A 19,306-nucleotide genomic window follows, 5' to 3' on the forward strand; every position below is an offset into this window, starting at 1 on the left:
TTATTGTAATTTTATTGATGTCAGCCGCCCTGAGCCTGGCTCTCTTATTATTATTATTATTATTATTATTATTATTATTATTATTATTATTATCACCATCATCATCTTGCACTCCCCCCCTCAACATCCTAGTTTTCTGATCGCAGGGATCTCATTTCATTTTATTTGCTGTGGAGGAACCTTCCGTCATGTAAACACACCTGCAATCTGAAGTGTGACAGCTCAGACACCCGCCAATCCCTTAACGTCACAAAGACCTATTTTCCTTTACCCCCATGGTTTGAAATCAAAAGCACAGGGCTTTGTAAGCACCTGTGATCAACTGACTGTTGGTGCTTGCATAACCGACCTTGCAGAGCACTGTTTCTCATTGGCTGCAGGAGGACATTCCTGATGCAGGGCTCCCCAGTGCAGCTGATCCCGTTTGGGGCTCAGTGCCAATCAGTGTCTGCAAGCCTCACTTGCAAAGGAACCATTGAGAGGCTTACTTTTTAAGCTTCCAATTCTTCCTTTGGAGCCATGTCTTTGCCTGCCTCACACCTGACCTGACATCCTTCCTATATGTGTGGCTTGGAGGCAATAGTCTCACTAGCCAAATGGACACATGTTGGGCTTAGGCCTGTGAGGTGTAGGTTCCCTACCTCTGTGATCAGCCCCAGGCACTGAGGCAGAAGGAGTAACTAAGTCCAATCAATTTCTTCTTATTTTTTACTAGAGTGTAATGTAACAAGGGGAGCCATGAATTGCCTGCAAGATGTACCTTTCAGAGTGACCATAAGCGTTGCAGACGACTCCACGGAAGAGGCAAACTTTGTGTCAGCACCTGAGTTCGAGATACCCGATTGCACGGAGGTCCTGATGTGTGCAATGGTAAATAGATCTCTTCTAGATGTGGATATTAAAGGGGATTTTTGTTTGTTTGTTTGTTTGTTTGTTTGTTTTTTGGAAAAAAGTTGATTCTCTCATTTGACTGATTCATTAGCCATTTCCATTTTCTAGTTTAGTATTCTGAAGGTCTAGAAATTTATTAATTAGAATAACACCAAGGCTCCACAGGCTTTTTATATGTACATTCCTACCCCTTGGAGGAACATTTTGCTGATGTTGAAAGCCTTTAACCTGACACCATAGTTCAGGGACGTCCAGTTCAATCCGCAGCATTTCCAGGTATGTCTGGGAGGGACTCCTGTTTGAGGACTCCTGGAGAGTTGCTGCCAGAAAATGTTCATAATACGGAGCTCAGTGGATTGATAGTCCGAGCTGGTCAAAGGCAGCTTTCTAGGCTCTTATAATGCCAGAATCACACTACAATAATAAGCATTCAAGGACCTTCTGAGCAGCACATTCCTCCTTCTCTTATTACCGTACTGTTTCCTCACTTTTTGCTGCTCTGAAGCAAAGTGTGATTCACCTTTTTGCCCAAACGAACACGGGGCTCACACCTGCCCTAATCCAACGAGGATTAGGACTCACGGTTTCCAATTTGTCATTTGCAGGGCAAACACAAGCCATAGTTTGGACAAAGCCACAAATGATGAGCTGCCTCAAATCAAGGCAGGGGGAGGAGGTGGAGGAAGGACTGTCCAGGGGCTCCCTTTAACATTATTAAGAAGAGGTTGGCTGCTGGATCAGGCCCAGGGGGGCCCATCAAGTCCAGCACTCTGTTCTCACAGCGATCAATGCCTCTCCGCTTGTGATTTCCAGCAGCTGGTATGCAGGGCACCCCACCTCCAGCAGTGGAGGAACAGCAAAGCCCAGTGCCGGATTTACGTATAAGCTAAACAAGCTGTAGTTTAGGGCCCCCCTCTCTTGCCCGCCTGCCCCCAAAATAAAGGGGAAAAACTGAATTTCCAAAATATAGATAAAAAACAAATAAAATAAAACCTACATACAGCAACAGTGTTTTGTGTTGTGTAGGCTCCTATGATGTAAGTCATGGGCCCCGCCTGCTAGCCAGCTCCCTAAAATATCACTGGTTTGCTCATTTCTATATATAGGGTGCCTACATTCTGCATGGACTGGTTGCATGGCAACCTGGGCGAATGGCTTTTGATCCCTATTGGGTCCATACAGTGGTCCCTCAAATTACAAACTTAATCCGTTCCGAATGCACATTCGTAGGTCGAAAAGCTCGTAAGCCGAAGCGCGGCTTCCCATAGGGAAAAAAATATTCGGAAAAATTTGTAATTCGAGGAAACCGCATGTAAAAATTCGTAAGTCGAGGAAACCGCATTTAAAGCCGCCAACAGTTTCCATTCGGATGTAGAAAAATTCGTGAGCGTGCGGCCATTTGTCCCGTTCGTAAGTCGAAACCTACGGATATTGAGTCATTCGTAAGTCGAGGGACCACTGTAAATTACCATATAGCATATATTTAACACAAAAAACAGTGGCAATTTGTTGTTGACAAAGGACAGCTGTTACATATAAAGGGCCCCATTGCACCTTCAGTAGCTTAGGGCCTCATCAGACCTAAATCCGGCCCTGGCAATGCCATTAAAGGTTCGTTCTTAGAACACCCAAGTCACGGTTCAGTGTTGCATCTGAATTACTCCTTGAAGTACATTAGCTAGCTGGAAAAAAAGAAATTGCCTAATGAGTGTCCGTGAAGCACATCTCTCCTGCTCCCTTGCAATATATGCAAATCAAATCCGTGACAAATTAACTTTCCACGGGCTTTTTTGAAGTGTATTTTCATAACAGTCTTTGTAGCATAGACCCAGAGTGCAATGTTTACAATATCTCCTAGGTTACAAATATTGCCAGGGGGTTTAAAACATTGTGTGGAGGTGACCTTTTAGTCGCCTGGAAACTTGGGTTTGAAAAGCTAAAGCAATCTTCCTCTGCCGCCAATCAAGCCCTGTGTCCAGTTTATTCCTGCCAGTAGGGAGCATCATTGTGCTCTGAAAGACCTGTGTTTTTGAGAGTCAACTTAGTGGATCTTCTGCTATTATATTCAGGGTTTTGAGGAGAGGATGAAACAGTTCTAAGAAACCACCTCGACACACATCTGCTTTCACTCAACACAAGTCGTATTTTGAAACACACAAATGTGTTGAGAAGCAACTTTCGTCCTAAGACTGCACGCATTCTTGTTTTATTTATTTCACAAAATTTATGTACCACTTGACTGTGAAAAACAAAACAAAAAACACCTCAAAGCAGTTTACAAAAAGAATAAAACAATGAACTAATCAGTAAGAAACAGCTAAAATAATTATCTAAAACATTGGGGGGAAATTAAATAAAGGATGAACTTAAAAAACAGATTAAAATACATGTCAACATTCTACATATCTGGATAGTTGCCCAAACAAAAATGTTTTCCTTAGAAGGTGCTAGAAAAAAGCACAGATGTTGCTTCCTTGTGCCTTCCTTTTTTAATATTTATGAATTTTTATTAGTTTTTTACACAAAATTTGACATTATTCAATTCACTTTCAGTTTAATAATTTCTTACACTTTGACTTCGCACCCTTACGTTTGTGATGTTCCTGTTGTATTCCTTTATCTACATTTATTTTCTATTGTATTATAACTTAGATTACAATCTTTTATTTATTCTCCTTCCCTTGCCTGTTATGTAGACCCTGCTCACGATTTCATTTGACTATAGTTCCTCCATGGCCTCCCTGTAAGGCTCTTAAACCTCTGGCTAGCCATTGCTGAAAATAAAATGTTGGACTGGGTCAGGGATGGGGAGCCTGTGGCCTTTCAAATATTGCTGGACCACAGCTCCCATCATCCTTGACTATTGGGCCATGATGACTGGGGTGGTGTGAAGTGGAGTCCAGGAACATTTGCTGGGCCACAAGTTCTGCATCCCTGGACTAGAAGGGCTTTGATTTGACCCAGCAGAGTTCTTTTTAAAGTTCTTAGCAAAGTCAGATCTTGGGAGTGGGTGGTCCTGTTGGGTTCAAGTGACCTCATCTGGATTGTGATTTAGCTCTCCTCACAACTTTCGCTCATTTGGTTACTCCAGCTACAGCCCAAGGCCAAGAAGATGCTGACTCTCCTTCTGTTTCCACAGCACGATTTCTCGCTGGAGAAGAAGGTGCTGTATTGGGTAGACTCCGCTTCTCGGCAAGACACCCCCTGGTACAAAGTGGCCACTGACGTGGTCCCAACGGCTCCGCCTTGCTGGCTGCTGCTGCTGGACTCGAAAGAAAACTTCCCAGAGGCAGCAGGCCGCAAGCTGACTTCTGCGGTACCCATCCAACGGTGTGCCAACCTGTGTGCTGCGGCGGAGAAGTTCAGCTGCACTGTGAACAAGAGCAGGCTGGCTAAGAAGGTGAGCAAGGATGGGTGCTTGGAAGAGCAAGGGTGCTCCGAAGGTGAGGAGTCTCCCTTGTCTTCCTCTGTCGAAAGCGACAGTGAAGAAAAACCCTTCTCTGACTCCAAGCGTGTTTCTGGCACTTTGCCTCGTTTCCTGAGTCTTCCCCAATGTAGACCAAAGACCTCCCCGGTGCTGTTGGCCACCCCTTCAGAGAGCATCAGCCAAAAGCAGAGGCAATCTATGTTTTTATTTAACAATGTGAAGCATGAGTTTGAAGGAGCCAGGAAGAAGCTCACAGCTTTTATGCTCCCAAGGAACCAGATGGCAGCGGAACCCACCTTGGCATCCGGAGCTTTCTCCCTCCATCAGCGCTCCCGGAGCAGCCGGAACCTGAGATATGGACCTAACTCTGATGTGTCTCTGTTGGGAACTCTTGCCCCAACACCACCGATGACTCCTTGCTGTAGCCCAAGGCCACTGACTATAGCGGGACTTGTCCCTCCTATCCAAAAGCACAAGCCCACAGTTGCAGTAAGATATCGTTCTTTTCTCTCTCTCTCTTTCTCTCCTCTCCATTTTACAGTCTTAAAATTGCAGGTAAGGATGGAAGGATCTGTCAGTTTGGTTCTCTTAGTTTCTCAGCCATGCTGCAACCCAAGGCCACTGACTGTTGCAGCACTTGTCCCTCCTAACCAAAAGCACAAGTCCACAACTGCAGTCAGAAATCACTTTTCTCTGCTTATTTTCCCTCTCCCTTTCCATTTCACAATCTAAAATTGCATGTACGGATAGAAGAATCAGACAATTTCAGTTCTGTCAATTTCTCACTTTTCCAGTCCTAAATTCAGTTATCCACAGCTCTGCAGTAATATCCTAATTTTAAAGAATAATCATCCTGAAAATTCTTCATAATTTTAGTGTGAATTTCTCTTAACAAACACATGTTTGCAGTTTTGACTGATATACACATTTTTTTGCAAGCACCTTTTGGTAATATTTCTGTCCTTTTCACTAGCATGTTCATTTTATCCCCCTTCCCACAAAATATGCATTTTTGTAAACACTGATGATTGGATAACTACTTTGCAAAATTCAGATAAATGCAAATTTTCATAGATGACTGTATTTTGGTTCTCAGATTTTGACAGGAAGTATGAATTCGATACATTCATATTTAAATATCAATCAAATCATATTTCACCCCAATCCCAAATTCCAGGATTTTAGACTTTTTGAGTTTAAAAAAACGGAAAATGGAAATGTGTTGAAAATCAGCTGGCTAAAAAGGTCTTGCTGCAAGTGGCAAATTCTGGGCACAAGTAAGTGATGGCAAAGTGGGAGGCTCTTGTACAGGACACCGGCAGCTCCCCTTTTCTGTGACAACGAGGAGATGCAATTAAATTATGCACACACAAAAAGAAAATATTTGCAAATTGGCCAGAGTGAAGCCTAAAATGCACGAATATTGATTTTCCTGGCAGCAGAGTAACCCCATTTGAAAGCTTTGCTTCTGAGGTGGTGCAAGAACCTAAGGAGAGCCTCTCTGGAATTGTTATCTGTTGTGGTTTACTTGACACCCAGTTGTCACTCAGGTTTGCAGTCATTAAGTGATAGAGATGCATAAATGAACCAGCTCCCAGATATGGCTTCCTTGGGTCAGGGCTCACTGCTGAGTTGCAGCCTGACTGAAGGTTAGGTCCTGAAATGCATGTTTAGAGGCAGATTCCATATTTGAACAAGTTTAGAGCAGGAGTAGGGAACCTCAAGAGGGTGTGTAGAAGCCAACCTATTGTGCAAAAAGTAAAGTTTACATTTGTCGCTCTGCACAAAGCAAGCATGGACTGGACTATTGTATCATAAATGAAGTGCCACCCCACCCTTCACCACCACTGCTGGTGGAGAAGCAGCAGCAGTGACAGCGTCTTCTGGTGAGACCTTGCCAGATCTTCTGCACTCCACGAGATCTTGCAAGAGCTCCACGAGATCTAGAAAGATATCACCGGGACCCACCATCGCCGCTGATTTGTGGGTGCCGCTGAAAGCCCCAGATAAGGGAGGCTTCAGTGAGAGGCAAGGGGACGGCACCTTCCTCAAGTGGCCTCAAGGTGGTCCTAAAAATATATACATCTCAAGTGTCAGAAGCCAGGATAAAAAGAAGTGTCTTCAGCATTCACTGGAAGCTGTATAATGAAGGTTCCAGTTGCACTTCTGTTCCCCAAGTGAGGACCTGCCATAGACAATGTCCTCTTCCAGGTCTTCCTGCTTTTGAGAGCAGTGGAACTACAAAGAGGGCCCCCTCTGCCATTCTGAGCACTGTAGAGAAGGCGGTGGTCTATCATGCAGCTGCCTGGTTCTTAATGTCACTAACAAGGGGCCAGTTGGCACCCTATGTGAGGACGTGCATTTCTTCCCCAGGACACCTGTTGAGTCTCTGTCGCTGAGCGCCTTCTCTCTCAGCGTGTCACCTACTTGTCCCTAAATCCATCAAAGGAGATAAGCCCCGAGGCTGCAAGGAGGCTCTAGCCTTGCTGACGTCTTTCAGCGACAGCCTCTTGGAAAGAAGATCAGGCTGTGAGCAGCCACCCGCCTCCTTTCCCCATTGACCTTGCTGTCTTTGCGTGCCTGACCCAATTCAACCTACGCGTAAGGGGTTCTTTTTCAGAAAATGCTTCTCAGAAGGAGGAAGTGGCGGTGGCAGGCAGCTCTTGGATCCAACCCTTGAGAGTGGCTCCCTGCTTAGTGGCCAGCTGCTGTAAAATATAGGGCTGCCATAAACCTGGTTTTCCCAGACACATCCGGGAATTGGGCTGCCTGGGTGGGTTTTTGCTGAATCGGCAAAATGTCCAGGGAAACCCAGACATATGGCAAATAGGGCCTCTGAATGCCAGTTGCTGTGAGTCACAAGTGGGGAGAATTGCTGCAGCACTCGGATCCTGCTTTGTGATGCAGCAGCTTAAAAAGCCAATGCAATTCTGGGCTGCATCAATAGGAGTATAGCATCTAGATCAAGGGAAGTAATAGTACCACTGTATTCTGCTCTGGTCAGACCTCACCTGGAGTACTGTGTCCAGTTCTGGACACCACAGTTCAAGAAGGATACTGACAAGCTGGAACGTGTCCAGAAGAGGGCAACCAAAATGGTCAAAGGCCTGGAAACGATGCCTTATGAGGAACGGCTTAGGGAGCTGGGTATGTTTAGCCTGGAGAAGAGAAGGTTAAGGGGTGATATGATAGCCATGTTCAAATATATAAAAGGATGTCATATAGAGGAGGGTGAAAGGTTGTTTTCTGCTGCTCCAGAGAAGCAATGGATTCAAACTACAAGAAAAAAGATTCCACCTAAACATTAGGAAGAACTTCCTGACAGTAAGAGCTGTTCGGCAGTGGAATTTGCTGCCAAGGAGTGTAGTGGAGTCTCTTTCTTTGGAGGTCTTTAAGCAGAGGCTTGACAGCCATCTGTCAGGAATGCTTTGATGGTGTTTCCTGCTTGGCAGGGGGTTGGACTGGATGGCCCTTGGGGTCTCTTCCAACTCTATGATTCTATGCTTTCTGGTTTCCCAGAGGCAACTGTGTAGCCACTGTGAGAACAGGATACTGGACTGGGGGGGGGGGTCCTTGGTCTGATTCAGTAGGGCTTTTCTTAGGTTCTTATGCCGGGTTTTCATTTGGATTCCCATCTGCATCAGTAGAACTGCCATGACTTTGGGACCGTGGGAACTACACTCTTGTCTGTAGGATGAGCTCTCTTTTTCTTTTTTTCTTTTGGTGTTCCCAATTTTAATTGGTATTGGCATGATTTTTCTCATCCCTTCGGGAGATAGCTTTGAGAGTTAAACTTGTCTGAATCAGTCATCTCGGATGTAGAGGAACTTCACGGAACTGAACTGTTGCATTGAACTGCGAAGCACTTTCCAACTTACTTAGTTGGAAGATGGAGAGATGGTGTAGAAACCTCTGGCTTTTGTGTGGCCGGAACGCAGCCTACTGTAGGGAGGTCAGAATCTCATCCATTGCTCCGCCCACTTTTGCCTATGGCCCCACCCACCTTTCATATGGGGCCCTCAAAAGGCTGCTTCCTCAGGCCCAAAATGGTTCCTCAGCCTTGGTGGTAGAGCTGCTCAACCTCAGCACCACTCAGGCTACCATGTCCGGAGAAGTGTTGGAAAGAAGCACCAATCTTTGAACTGGTCCCAGCATGAAACAACCCTGCCAGTGTTTTGACTCCAGTTTTAAAAAACTGGACAGAAGTGTCTCGACAAAGCACTTTGAGCACATCCATTTCAGATGCAGGTTTAATTTTGTGCTTTCGAATGTAAACACATTTCCAGTCTCCATTGTTGTCAAATCAACCGTTGTCATCTCCCTGGAAACATAATAACCGTTCCCATCCAAGGAAGGGTCACTCACATTTTGAAATAAACTTCAGATGATTAAAACAGGATGTCTAAAGTCAGAAAACCCAAAGGGGGGTTGTTCCAAGTAGGGGAATTTTCCGGGCATCTTCTGTGGTCTGACTAAATTTATTTTAATGACTCCAGGCCGTGCTTTTGAGCACCCACAAACCCTGCACATCTTCCCGGGGGGGACGGGACCCTTTTTAAAACCTTGAAGAGTACAGAATTTCTCATAATGATGTCTGTAAATTAACCAGCATTATGATCTATGTTTATTTTTATTCTCCCCACCCCACCCAGTCCCTGAGCCCTTATTCCTGCCTTCCACCCCCTCCTGGAGTGCAGCAGCTTTGTGGTTCCCACAGAACTCATCCTGACTCAACAGCTGACCTGCTCTCGGCGCTCAGCCAAGAGGAGCGCGACCTCATTGAGCCCGTTTTAGCTTTGGGTTATCCGATCCGCCGGGCAATCCTTGCTCTGCAGAAGACTGGGAAACAAAGCTTGGGTCAGGTCAGTGGAAGCTGGTTCCCTTCTCTTGAACACCAGGGAACACGTTGTTTGTGAATGCAGTGAGCGCGGATCATGAGGCCACAGCTCATAGACATGACTTAGGCCCCAAATATCTGAAATACCACCTTCTTCCCTACAGACTCACTTGAGTGCTAAGATCAGCAGAAATACAACACACTCGGTTGGATATATAATAATAATAATATTAATTTATTTATTATTTATACCCCGCCCATCTGGCTGGGTTTCCCCAGCCACTCTGGGCGGCTTCCAACCGAATATTAAAAACAGTACAGCGCAGACGGGTTGGCAGGGAATCATCTTATAAAATAGACATACAAAGTGGCTAGCTTAAAAGCCATTGCACTAAATGTGAGGGGACTAGGAAATCCTATCAAAAGAAAATCCATCACCTTGTACATAAACACCCTGAAACCACACACTGCCTTCCTACAGGAAATGGATAACGCAGCCAAAGGAAACAAACTCCTGAGCGAACCCCGCTTCAGTCAACAATGGGTGGCACCTGACTCAGAAAAGGCCCGCGGAGTAGCCATAAAACTCTGTAGAGACCTAAAATTTAATGCCACCACAGTGCTGAAAGACAAAAAAGGCAGATTCGTTTTTGCTAGATGGCAAAACTAAACTGACAATTGGCTCTATACATGCCCCAAATACAAAGACTAGTTTCATTGCTAGTATGTATTGATTTGGGGTATTCTTTTCCCCCAGGTTTCTCTAAACGCAATACATAAATTCAAAGATTTCTGGGCTTAAAATGCTGCAGCTTTGTGTGTTTTCTTCTAATAACTTTTTGTACTTGACCAGGAAAAAATGCTCAAGCAGTGATACTGATGTAGAATAAAATGTCCCTATTTTCAGGCCAGGAATGTTGGAGAGCATAAAGGGGGGGGCAGGGAAGAAAGAAAAGTGGGTGGAGCAAAGACTGTGAACTTTACATTTGTACAGTTGGTTAGTTTCTACACACAAACACACCCCTCTCCATCCTCCATGCAGGCAAGCAAAAGACATTTTATGGACACATTGCAGCCAGACAAAAACACCCGAGGAGGTTGTAAAACAAAGCCAATGAAGGGTGTGGCTCAGGGAGAGTCCAGGGGGCCAGATAGAGAGCATACTCTCCAACATACGGTATTTCTGATGAAAATAGGGACATCCTATTTAATAATAATAATAATAATATTTATACCTTACCCATCTGACTGGGTTTTTCCAGCCACTCTGGGCAGCTTCCAACATATATAAAAACATAATAAAATATTAAACATTAAAAAAACCCTTCCTTATATAGGGCTGCCTTCAGATGTCTTCTAAAAGTTTTATAGTTACTTATCTCCTTGGCTTGCGGGGGGGGGGGTTTCACATAACTCCATACCCTCCAACATTTCTCCAATGGTAATAGGAACAAAATAAAAAAATTCCTTCCAGTAGCACCTTAGAGACCATTGGTGTGAGCTTTCGTGTGCATGCACACTTTTTCAGATATATCTCTTCAGATATATATCTTCAGATGTATCCGAAGAAGTGTTCATGCACACGAAAGCTCATACCAATGACAAACTTAGTTGGTCTCTAAGGTGCTACTGGAAGGAATTTTTTTATTTTGTTTCAACTACAGCAGACCAACATGGCTACCTACCTGTAACTAGAACAATGGTAATAGGGACATCCTTTTAATATATATATATATATATATATATATATTGATTTTATAAAAACACGACAAAGAAAACAGAAAAAGAAACACAAAATATACACAACAAAACAAAACACCAACATTACAATAAACAGAAATATCAAATCAATCTTATATCACCAATCTTAATCGACTTCCTCCATTCCCTCCCAATTACGCTTCATTATCTTACTTCCTTAGTACTTTCCAAATTTTAATTACAATCTTTTTATCAATTATCTATCCCTAATTATACTCTTAATGACTTATCAATCCTATAAATCTCTGACTTATCTCCAAATACAATTCTATTCTAGTAAATCTTAAAATTCAATACAATAATAACACTTAACTGGTAATAGGGACATCCTAAGGAAAAGCAGGACATTCCAGGATCAAATCAGAAACTGGGACAGCTTCTGTAAATCCAGGAAATTCTCTGGAAATTAGGAACACTTGGAGGATCTGAGAAAGACTTAGAGGGCTATATTACCCCCTGCCTGAAGTTCCCCCACCCTTGCTGTCAGCCAGAATTGGCTAAGCTGTGGCTCTCCAGATGTACCTGGACTCCGATTCCCAGCATCCCTGACAGTTGGCTGCATCAGCACCAGGTTGCGGGAGGCTGAGGGCAGAAGTCTGCAATGAACTCTTAACACATCAGTCATTTTAATTTGCAAAAGGCCCTCCGATCCATATTAGTCCTTGCCTAACCTCCTGAGAAAGAAGTGGTGGTTCTTTCCACTTTGCACAGTGAAGGTCTGTGGCGTTGCCAAGGCCCTCTCAGTGAGTCTGTGGCTAAGGACGGATCTTGAATGCCAGCCTTACATGCCCATCGCTCAGTCTTCTAGCCATCTGTGCCATCTTCAGATAAGATAAGATATCTTTATTGTCATTGTCCTCTTGCGGGAACAACGAAATTACTCGGTTGCTACATCCACTCAGATAAAGCATTCCGCATAATCCAAAATTACAAAACCTAATTAAAAACAGTAAATATAATACAAATAACAAATAAAATAAGATGACTTCACAGTCCAGGCTTTCCATTTAAGGCCAAAATCGCTCTAGAGACGGCTCGTTCCTGAGACGGCTCGTTCTTGCCTGCATAGTTCTATATCTCCGTCCCGATGGCAGGAGCTGAAAGAAATGGTGACCAGGGTGCGTTGGATCTCTTGATATGTCTAGTGCTTTTCTATGGCACCTGGTGGTGTAGATTTGTTCTAAGGTGGAGAGTGAGCAGCCAATAATGCTCTCTGCTGTTTTAATAATTCTACACAGCCCTGCTCTATCCTGAGAAGTACAGCTTCCGTACCACACACATAAACCGTACGTGAACACGCTCTGTATGGCACAGTGATAGGAGGCAAGCAGCAGCTTTTGTGGAAGATGGTTTTTCCTTAAAATTCTCAAAAAATACAGTCTCTGCTGTGCCTTCTTCACAAGCCCCCTTGTATTAACACTCCAGGAAATATCCTCCTGTAACTCAATGCCTAGAAATCTAAAAGTTGTTACCCTCTCCACACAAATTCCGTCAATCAAAAGTGGCTGGACCTTGTTCTTCTGTCTCCTAAAGTCCACCACAAGCTCCTTTGTTTTCTTTGTATTTATGAGCAAGTTGTTAACTCTGCACCACTCTGTTAGCCGCTCCACCTCATCTCTATAGTCCGTTTCACCCTCCTTATCAGAGATGAGCCCGATCACGGTTGTGTCATCTGCAAATTTGACAACCCTATTTCTAGGGTGGGCAGCGACACAATCATACATTCAGGCCTACAGAAGGATGCTGTGTCCCTGCAGATGAATCTGGGGTTGTTGTTTTTGTTTTTGCAACCCAGTGCTGTGTATTAGCCTTTTTTCCAGCGATTGCTGATTCCACCCCGTGTGTGTTTGTGCACTGGGAATGAATAGCATGTGAGGCATTTAGGAGGGGTGCCACTGGGAATTGTCCTGTCAGCACTCCAAGAACAATGGGGGAAGCCCAAAAATAGATTGTCCCTTTTGAGTGGCAGAGTGCCCTTCTCAGAGCATCCCAGGCAGATCTCTGGCCCCATCCTTGCATAAGCTCCTAGCATGCAGGATATTTGAGGCTGCCCCAGATCTGAACGGGTCAGGAGCGGCATCACCTAATGTCCATCAGTGGATCTAGATCATCTTGATGGGATCCTTGAAATGAAAAGATCAGAGGGCCTGATTCAATGTAGTCTTCATGCATTTCAGTATAGGATGAGAGAATTCTTGCAAGGTTGATGATGTAGATTTCTCCAGGTTTCTTCTACCTTGGAAAGGTTTCCTCTTTCCTTTGTACGTTTGTTGTTTTTGTTTTTATTGTGTGTTTTGTGGTTTTATATCTTGATTTTATTCTGTGAACCACCCTGAGGCCCCTGGGCAGTGCTTTTTTTCGGGGGGGGGATGCATACCCCTAAACATTTTGTGAATCTAACAGGAGAAGAAACTAACAATTGTATTTTAAAAAATAGTTTCTTCTCTAGCACGGTGAATAGTCAGTTCCGTTGCTACCCCCCAATGGCGGCCTCATTTCCTGTCACACTGTTTCCTGAGTCTCAGACGAAATGAGAGTACCCCTAAACATTTTTTAAAGAAAAAAAGCACTGCCCTCAGGTATAAGGCGGTATATTAATAATAATAATGATAATGATAATGATAATAATAATGGACCCAGGTGGCGCTGTGGGCTAAACCACACAGCCTAGGGTTTGCTGATCAGAAGGTCGGCAGTTCAAATCCCTGTGACGGGGTGAGCTCCGAAATGCAAGTAGATAAATAGGAACCACTATAGCGGGAAGGTAAACGGCGTTTCCATGTGCTGCTCTGGTTTTCCAGAAGCGGCTTTGTCATGCTGGCCACATGACCTGGAAGCTATACGCCGGCTCCCTCGGCCAATAATGCGAGATGAGCGCGCAACCCCAGAGTCGGTCACGACTGGACCCAATGGTCAGGGGTCCCTTTACCTTTTAATAATAATAATACTTTCGTCTTCCATCTTTAGTTAATCGTAAAGTTATGAACTTAACACATGGGCAACTGCATTGTTTTTCTTGCCAGAGCTATTTTTGAATCAGACTAATAACTCATTTTAGAAGATAGGGAGCAGGGGAAACACAGGGTTGCATGCAGCTTATTTCTACTCATTGCAGACCCAATGAAATTGATAGGCCTAAGTTGGTCTTGTTTATCAATTTCAGTGGGTCTACCTCGAGTAGTGCTAGCATTGGATACAACTGATTGTGACCAGGGTTGTAGTGGGTGGGAGAGAAGAGCAGAAGCCAGAGGCTTGTTTTTTAAAAAGGTGAGAGAATAGGATGTGGTACTCTCCTTCCTTGGAGAGAACGGAACTTAAGACTGGGAAAATGAGAAACAGAGAGAAACGAAACTGACAGGTTCACCCACCCCTATCTACAAGGAGGGGTGAGTGGGTAGATAGACAGAGAGACAGTGTGGCAGAGTGGTTAGAGTGTCAGACAAGGACCTGGGAGGCCAGAGTTCAAATCCCCCACTCGGCCATGCAGCTCACTAGGTGACCTTGGGCCAGTCGCTGCCTCTCGACCTAACCTACCTCACAGGGTGGATTAAATGAGGAGGGGGAGAGCTATGTATGCCACCTTGAGCAACTTGGGAAGGATATAAATGCAGTAAATAAGTAATAGCCCTGGTCCTGGATGGAATGCTCCAATGGGATAGTGCTGTGCTAGCTAGCTAACTTCCCCTTTGCCTTCCCCCAACAGTTCCTCAGTTACCTCAGTGCCTGCGACAAACTTCTGAAGCAGGGTTACGAGGAGGCTCAGGTCGAAGAAGCCATGGAGATGTTCCAGAACTCAGAAAAGGTCAGAACACCCAGCCTTAATTTTTTGTGCTTCAGCCGCAAGGCCTCCTGCTGGGTGCAGGGACTGAGTAGGGGGTATAAATGGCTTGGCAGTTTCCTCTCATAACCCTGGCATTGAGCTGCTTGGGCCTTTATAAGCTAAAAAGAAGCAAAAATCTATTTTCTTTCTTTTATACACCGCTTGATAGCAAAAACAAACACAACAAAACCCCTCAAAGCTGTTTAAGAAAGGTAAAAGAGTGAAATCAAGAAGAACCCCCCCCCAAATTGTTCCCAATATAGATCTTTATCCCCTCAACATTTTTCCTGATGTACATCTCTACTCATCCCTTCTTCCCCAGCAGGGGGTGTGCTGTTTTTTGGTTCCCCTCCGGTGCCAAAATGTATGGGGCTGGACCTCAGCAGGCATATACACCATGTTTCAGGGGCACCACCTGGGGGAGGTGTCTGGAGGGGTAAGCCCCCCAAAAAAAATTCCACAGTGGGTATGCAAGCATGCCCCATGGCATGCTGACGTCACACGCCACAGGGTGTGCTGACGTCGCACGGTCCCAGCCCCCTCAATCGCAGGGGCAAGGGGGAGTTGCTTGCCTTGTTCAAGCATCCATCTGAACATTGAAGCCCCTTCACCAGGCCTGTTTATCTTCAGCTGCTTTTGTCCTAAATGAAGCGGTTGTGGGATGTGCACTGTGTGTCCCTCTCCCCCCCCCCCCAACCCCTGACTTTTCTCTCTGCTTCTCTTTGCAGGCAGCAGAATTCCTTCACCTCCTGGTCCAGTTCAACGACATGGGCTTCCAGCAAGCGGACATCAAAGAAGTCCTCTTGCTGTGCGAGAACCACAGAGACAAGGCGCTTGAGGAGCTCATGACAAGGACCCAGTGAGCGGCAAGCAGGCCTTTTTCCATACCGAGAAAGGGCAGAACACGCCACAGCCCCACGGCATGTGATTCAGAGCAAGCTTTGAATGGCAGAACCCAGCTGGAACAGCCAAAATCCCATTGGATCAAGCCACCTGCATCTGGGAAGTGCACACGCAGGCTCACCCATTGCTTTTTACTGGCAGCTGGTACTGTGAAGTATACTGTCTCTGGACAGTGAGGCTCTATATATTTAATAGCCACCTCTGAATTCTTCTAACCCTCTCTTTTCAAAAGGCATTTAAGTTAGTGACCACCCTGCTCCATGTTGTGGTAGCAAATGCTAGTCAAGAGGCAGAGTGTCTAAAAGTCGCTGCAAGGGAATTGCTTCTAGTTGCATCGCAGGCTCTGCTCGGGCTCATGAAAGACCAACATTTTAACACAAACCTATTCTGCATAATCTTCAAACAGATCCACAGTGCAACTTAAGATGTTTCTGTAGCCTAAGGGGACCTCCAGGTTGACAACATTTTGCAGTGCACTTGGGGGGGGGGTTAGATTTGTGCAATGAAAATGGATCCGCATGTGTTAACCCGGAACAACAAACCCACTTAAAAAGAAAGAAAAGAAAGTTAGGAAAATGGGGCTGGGGGGGGGGTCCATTGAAAAGTGCAAGATGGGTGAATGATAAATGGGAAGGTGCATAAATATCCTGCAATTCAGCATGGATTCAGGATGAATGTTCATTGCCACAAAACCACCCTGGAAACAAGTAAGAACAAATGCTTAATAAAGGCTGGATGTAGCCTGTGTAAGCTTTGTGTCAGCAAATCAGGCTGAATGTTCAATAAACAGGTCATTTGGGCATACCCATGCTCCCATTTCCTGCCCAATGCCCTGACTTATTTAAATGATGCCCTGGATTTTTAATGGACTCCGTCAAAGACTGTACAGACCTAAGAGTTCACTGAAAAGTGGGCTGAGTGCAGCTGAGAGCTTCCCACTGTACAATCCTCCAACACACACACACACACACACACACACACACACACACACACACACCAAAACCATAATACCTGCATTTCCAGGGTGGGGAATGCAACTTCATAATTTACTGCGAGGCTCAGAGTCTTCAGCTTATTATGGCTGAGCGTCAACTCCTTATTTGAAATAAGAAACCAAGACTGTTTCCAATCAAGTAATTCTTTATTTTTTTCCTGCCACCGTGAATGCCCAATTGTCTTTCCTTGAGATACAGCGAAGTGATACCTGTTTGTCTTTCAGCCAAATAATAAAAAACATATTTGTGTCTCTTATTAAAGGGGAAAGGGGAAACAAATATGATATTCAGCTGAATGTAACAGAAGAAAACAAACATCCTTTGAGGTTCATAGGTACAGCATATTTCTCTCAAATAAAATGGCATGTTCCCAATAGCTGGCGTGTTTGTGCTCTTATTTCAGGGAGAGATGGATGAAAGGCCAGGGCAATACTTAATATTTACCAACCTCCTTCCTGACACGTCACCGTCCCGTTGCTTACAAGCTGACAGTGTTCAGAGCAGCAGAGATTGCTCCTCTGTGGCAAATGGGGGCCATGCCCCACTATGCGCAGTCTGTCCTCAGCCATCCCCACCTGCCTGTCAGCTTCCTCCTTTGCCCCAGTTTTGCCCTTGTAGAACTCAGCAGGGAGAGAGGATGGGAATAAGCTGGCTCTGCCTCTCATTGACTCTGGCTCCACCTACTGTTGGCCTCCCTGCCTTCCAACCTACCAATCTCTGGTTCAGAGCTAGAGTTTTTGCCAGGTTTTCAAACTGCAGCAAGAAGAAGAAGAAGAAGAAGAAGAAGAAGAAGAAGAAGAAGAAGAAGAAGAAGAAGAAGAAGAAGAAGAAGAAGAAGAGGAAGAAATAATTTTATTATTTGTACCCCACCCATCTGACTGAGTTGCCCCAACACATATAAAAAACATAATCAAACATAAAAAAACCTTCCCTGTACAAGGCTACCTTGAGATGTCTTTGGAAAGTCAAGTAGTTGTTTATCTCCTTGACACCCTGATGGGAGGGCATTCCACAGGGCAGGTGCCACTACCGAGAAGGCTCTGTGCCTGGTTCCCTGTAACTTTACTTCTGGCAGTGAGGGAACTGACAGAAGGCCCTTGGAGCTGGACCTCAGTATTTAGTAGTTAAAATAAGGGCAGTCTAAAGCAGCATCCCATGAGAGTGTAGAGAATGCTCTGTTCATCTTTGTCTCCCTGCTGCAGAACTACGAATTCCCAGGGTGGCCAGGCAGACACGGAATCATTATTTGTTTGCTACATTTCTATCCCACCTTTCCTCCAAGGAGCGTAAGGCAGTGTACGTGGTTCTTCCTCTGGGCACCGTATCCTCACAAACAACCCTGTGAGGTAGGTTAGGGTGAGAGATGTTGTGGCTAAGCGGGGATTTGAACCCAAGTGTAGCCCAGGCCTTGGCCCAACACTCTAATCACTACAGTACAGTGATGATCAGAAGCAGCTCGTTGGGTGGGGTGGGGCTGCTTCACTAGCCTCCCTGCTGGTGGATGATGGATCACTGTTGCTATGGCGAGAGAGATGGGGGGGGGACAGTGGGAAGGTCGGTGGGGTGGAAACACACCAGCAGAGTTTATCCAGCCACTGAGTTTGCACCTCCCTGACCTCCCTGCTGCCTTCTGTTTTTCCTAACCCTCAGCAAGAGCAATCCACCTGCCACTAGGCTAGCTTAGCAGCTCCGCCCCACCTGGTGAGCCAACTTCTGCTGTCAATCAAGCCTGTTCATTTTTGTGGCATAAATAATATGACCTTAAAGTTAGCCTAGTCAAGGGCCTGAAGGCTTCTATAAACATACAGAGCATAACATGGACAACACTGGCAAGCTGGAGTCAGATCAGCAGCCGTTACCAAAAACAGTCATGAGTTGCATGTGGGGCTTTTTTTTTTTTTTTTACAGCAAGTCTGGCTTCAATCACAGTCCATCCAGGAAAATGCCTGGTCCTCCATAGCTGTGGCTCAGCTCGAACAGTCCTTCCTCCTCTTATTTGAAGAGATGCATATCAGTGGGGAGACGTTTGCAAAGGCTCGATGGCCTGGGCTTAACTGCGTCTTTGGGGGCTGGGCAGAATTAATGATGTTTGTTAAAACGGCACTCTCTGGATTGAGTTCAAAACGTTTGGATGCAAAGGGGAAAGGTTTTCTCTGTATGCTCAACCCTGAATCTGAGTCAGTCTGTGCTTTATGATGAAGCTATTAATTCCCTAACCACTTAAAGCCTGCCGGAGACTGAATTGTGGGGAATATAAAACTTAGAAACACAAATTGGTCGCAGGATATAGGCATTGCTGCCATAACCCTGGAGAAATCCACAACATTCTGCAGAGGGCAATACTTCATTCGGGGTTGAACTATTTTTGTATTTCTTTATAAAAAGAGGTTTAGAAACCGCCTTTGGGCCCTGACAAGGGCTTTCAAAGTGGTATGCAAAATAAAAACACCAAGCAAATCTGAAGAATTAACAAATTTAAAACCAGAGCTCTTTCAAAGAAAAAGAAAGAAAGACAACCGGGATCAATGGCTTCCATCTCAGGTTAAAAGTCAAGCCAAATCAATGCTCTGTATTCTTGAAAGTTATCAGAGATGGGTCTTGTCTTAAGTACCAATGAGTTCAATGGGACTTAAGCATGTTTAACTGTCTCTGATTGTGGTCAATTAAAAAAA

General features: G+C 44.9%; 1 protein-coding gene across 1 annotated transcript; it reads left to right on the forward strand.

Annotated features, from left to right (window-relative positions):
• Nucleotides 1-719: 719 nt before the first annotated feature.
• Nucleotides 720-16,076, forward strand: UBAP1L (ubiquitin associated protein 1 like). Its single transcript, XM_035132045.2, has 5 exons — nucleotides 720-870; nucleotides 4,031-4,807; nucleotides 8,971-9,180; nucleotides 14,620-14,718; nucleotides 15,465-16,076. The coding sequence occupies exons 1-5, from the start codon at nucleotides 739-741 to the stop codon at nucleotides 15,597-15,599; spliced, it is 1,353 nt and encodes a 450-aa protein (XP_034987936.2). The 5' UTR covers nucleotides 720-738; the 3' UTR covers nucleotides 15,600-16,076.
• Nucleotides 16,077-19,306: the final 3,230 nt, after the last annotated feature.

This window comes from Zootoca vivipara, chromosome 14, assembly GCF_963506605.1.
Source record: "Zootoca vivipara chromosome 14, rZooViv1.1, whole genome shotgun sequence".
Lineage (NCBI taxonomy): Eukaryota > Metazoa > Chordata > Lepidosauria > Squamata > Lacertidae > Zootoca > Zootoca vivipara.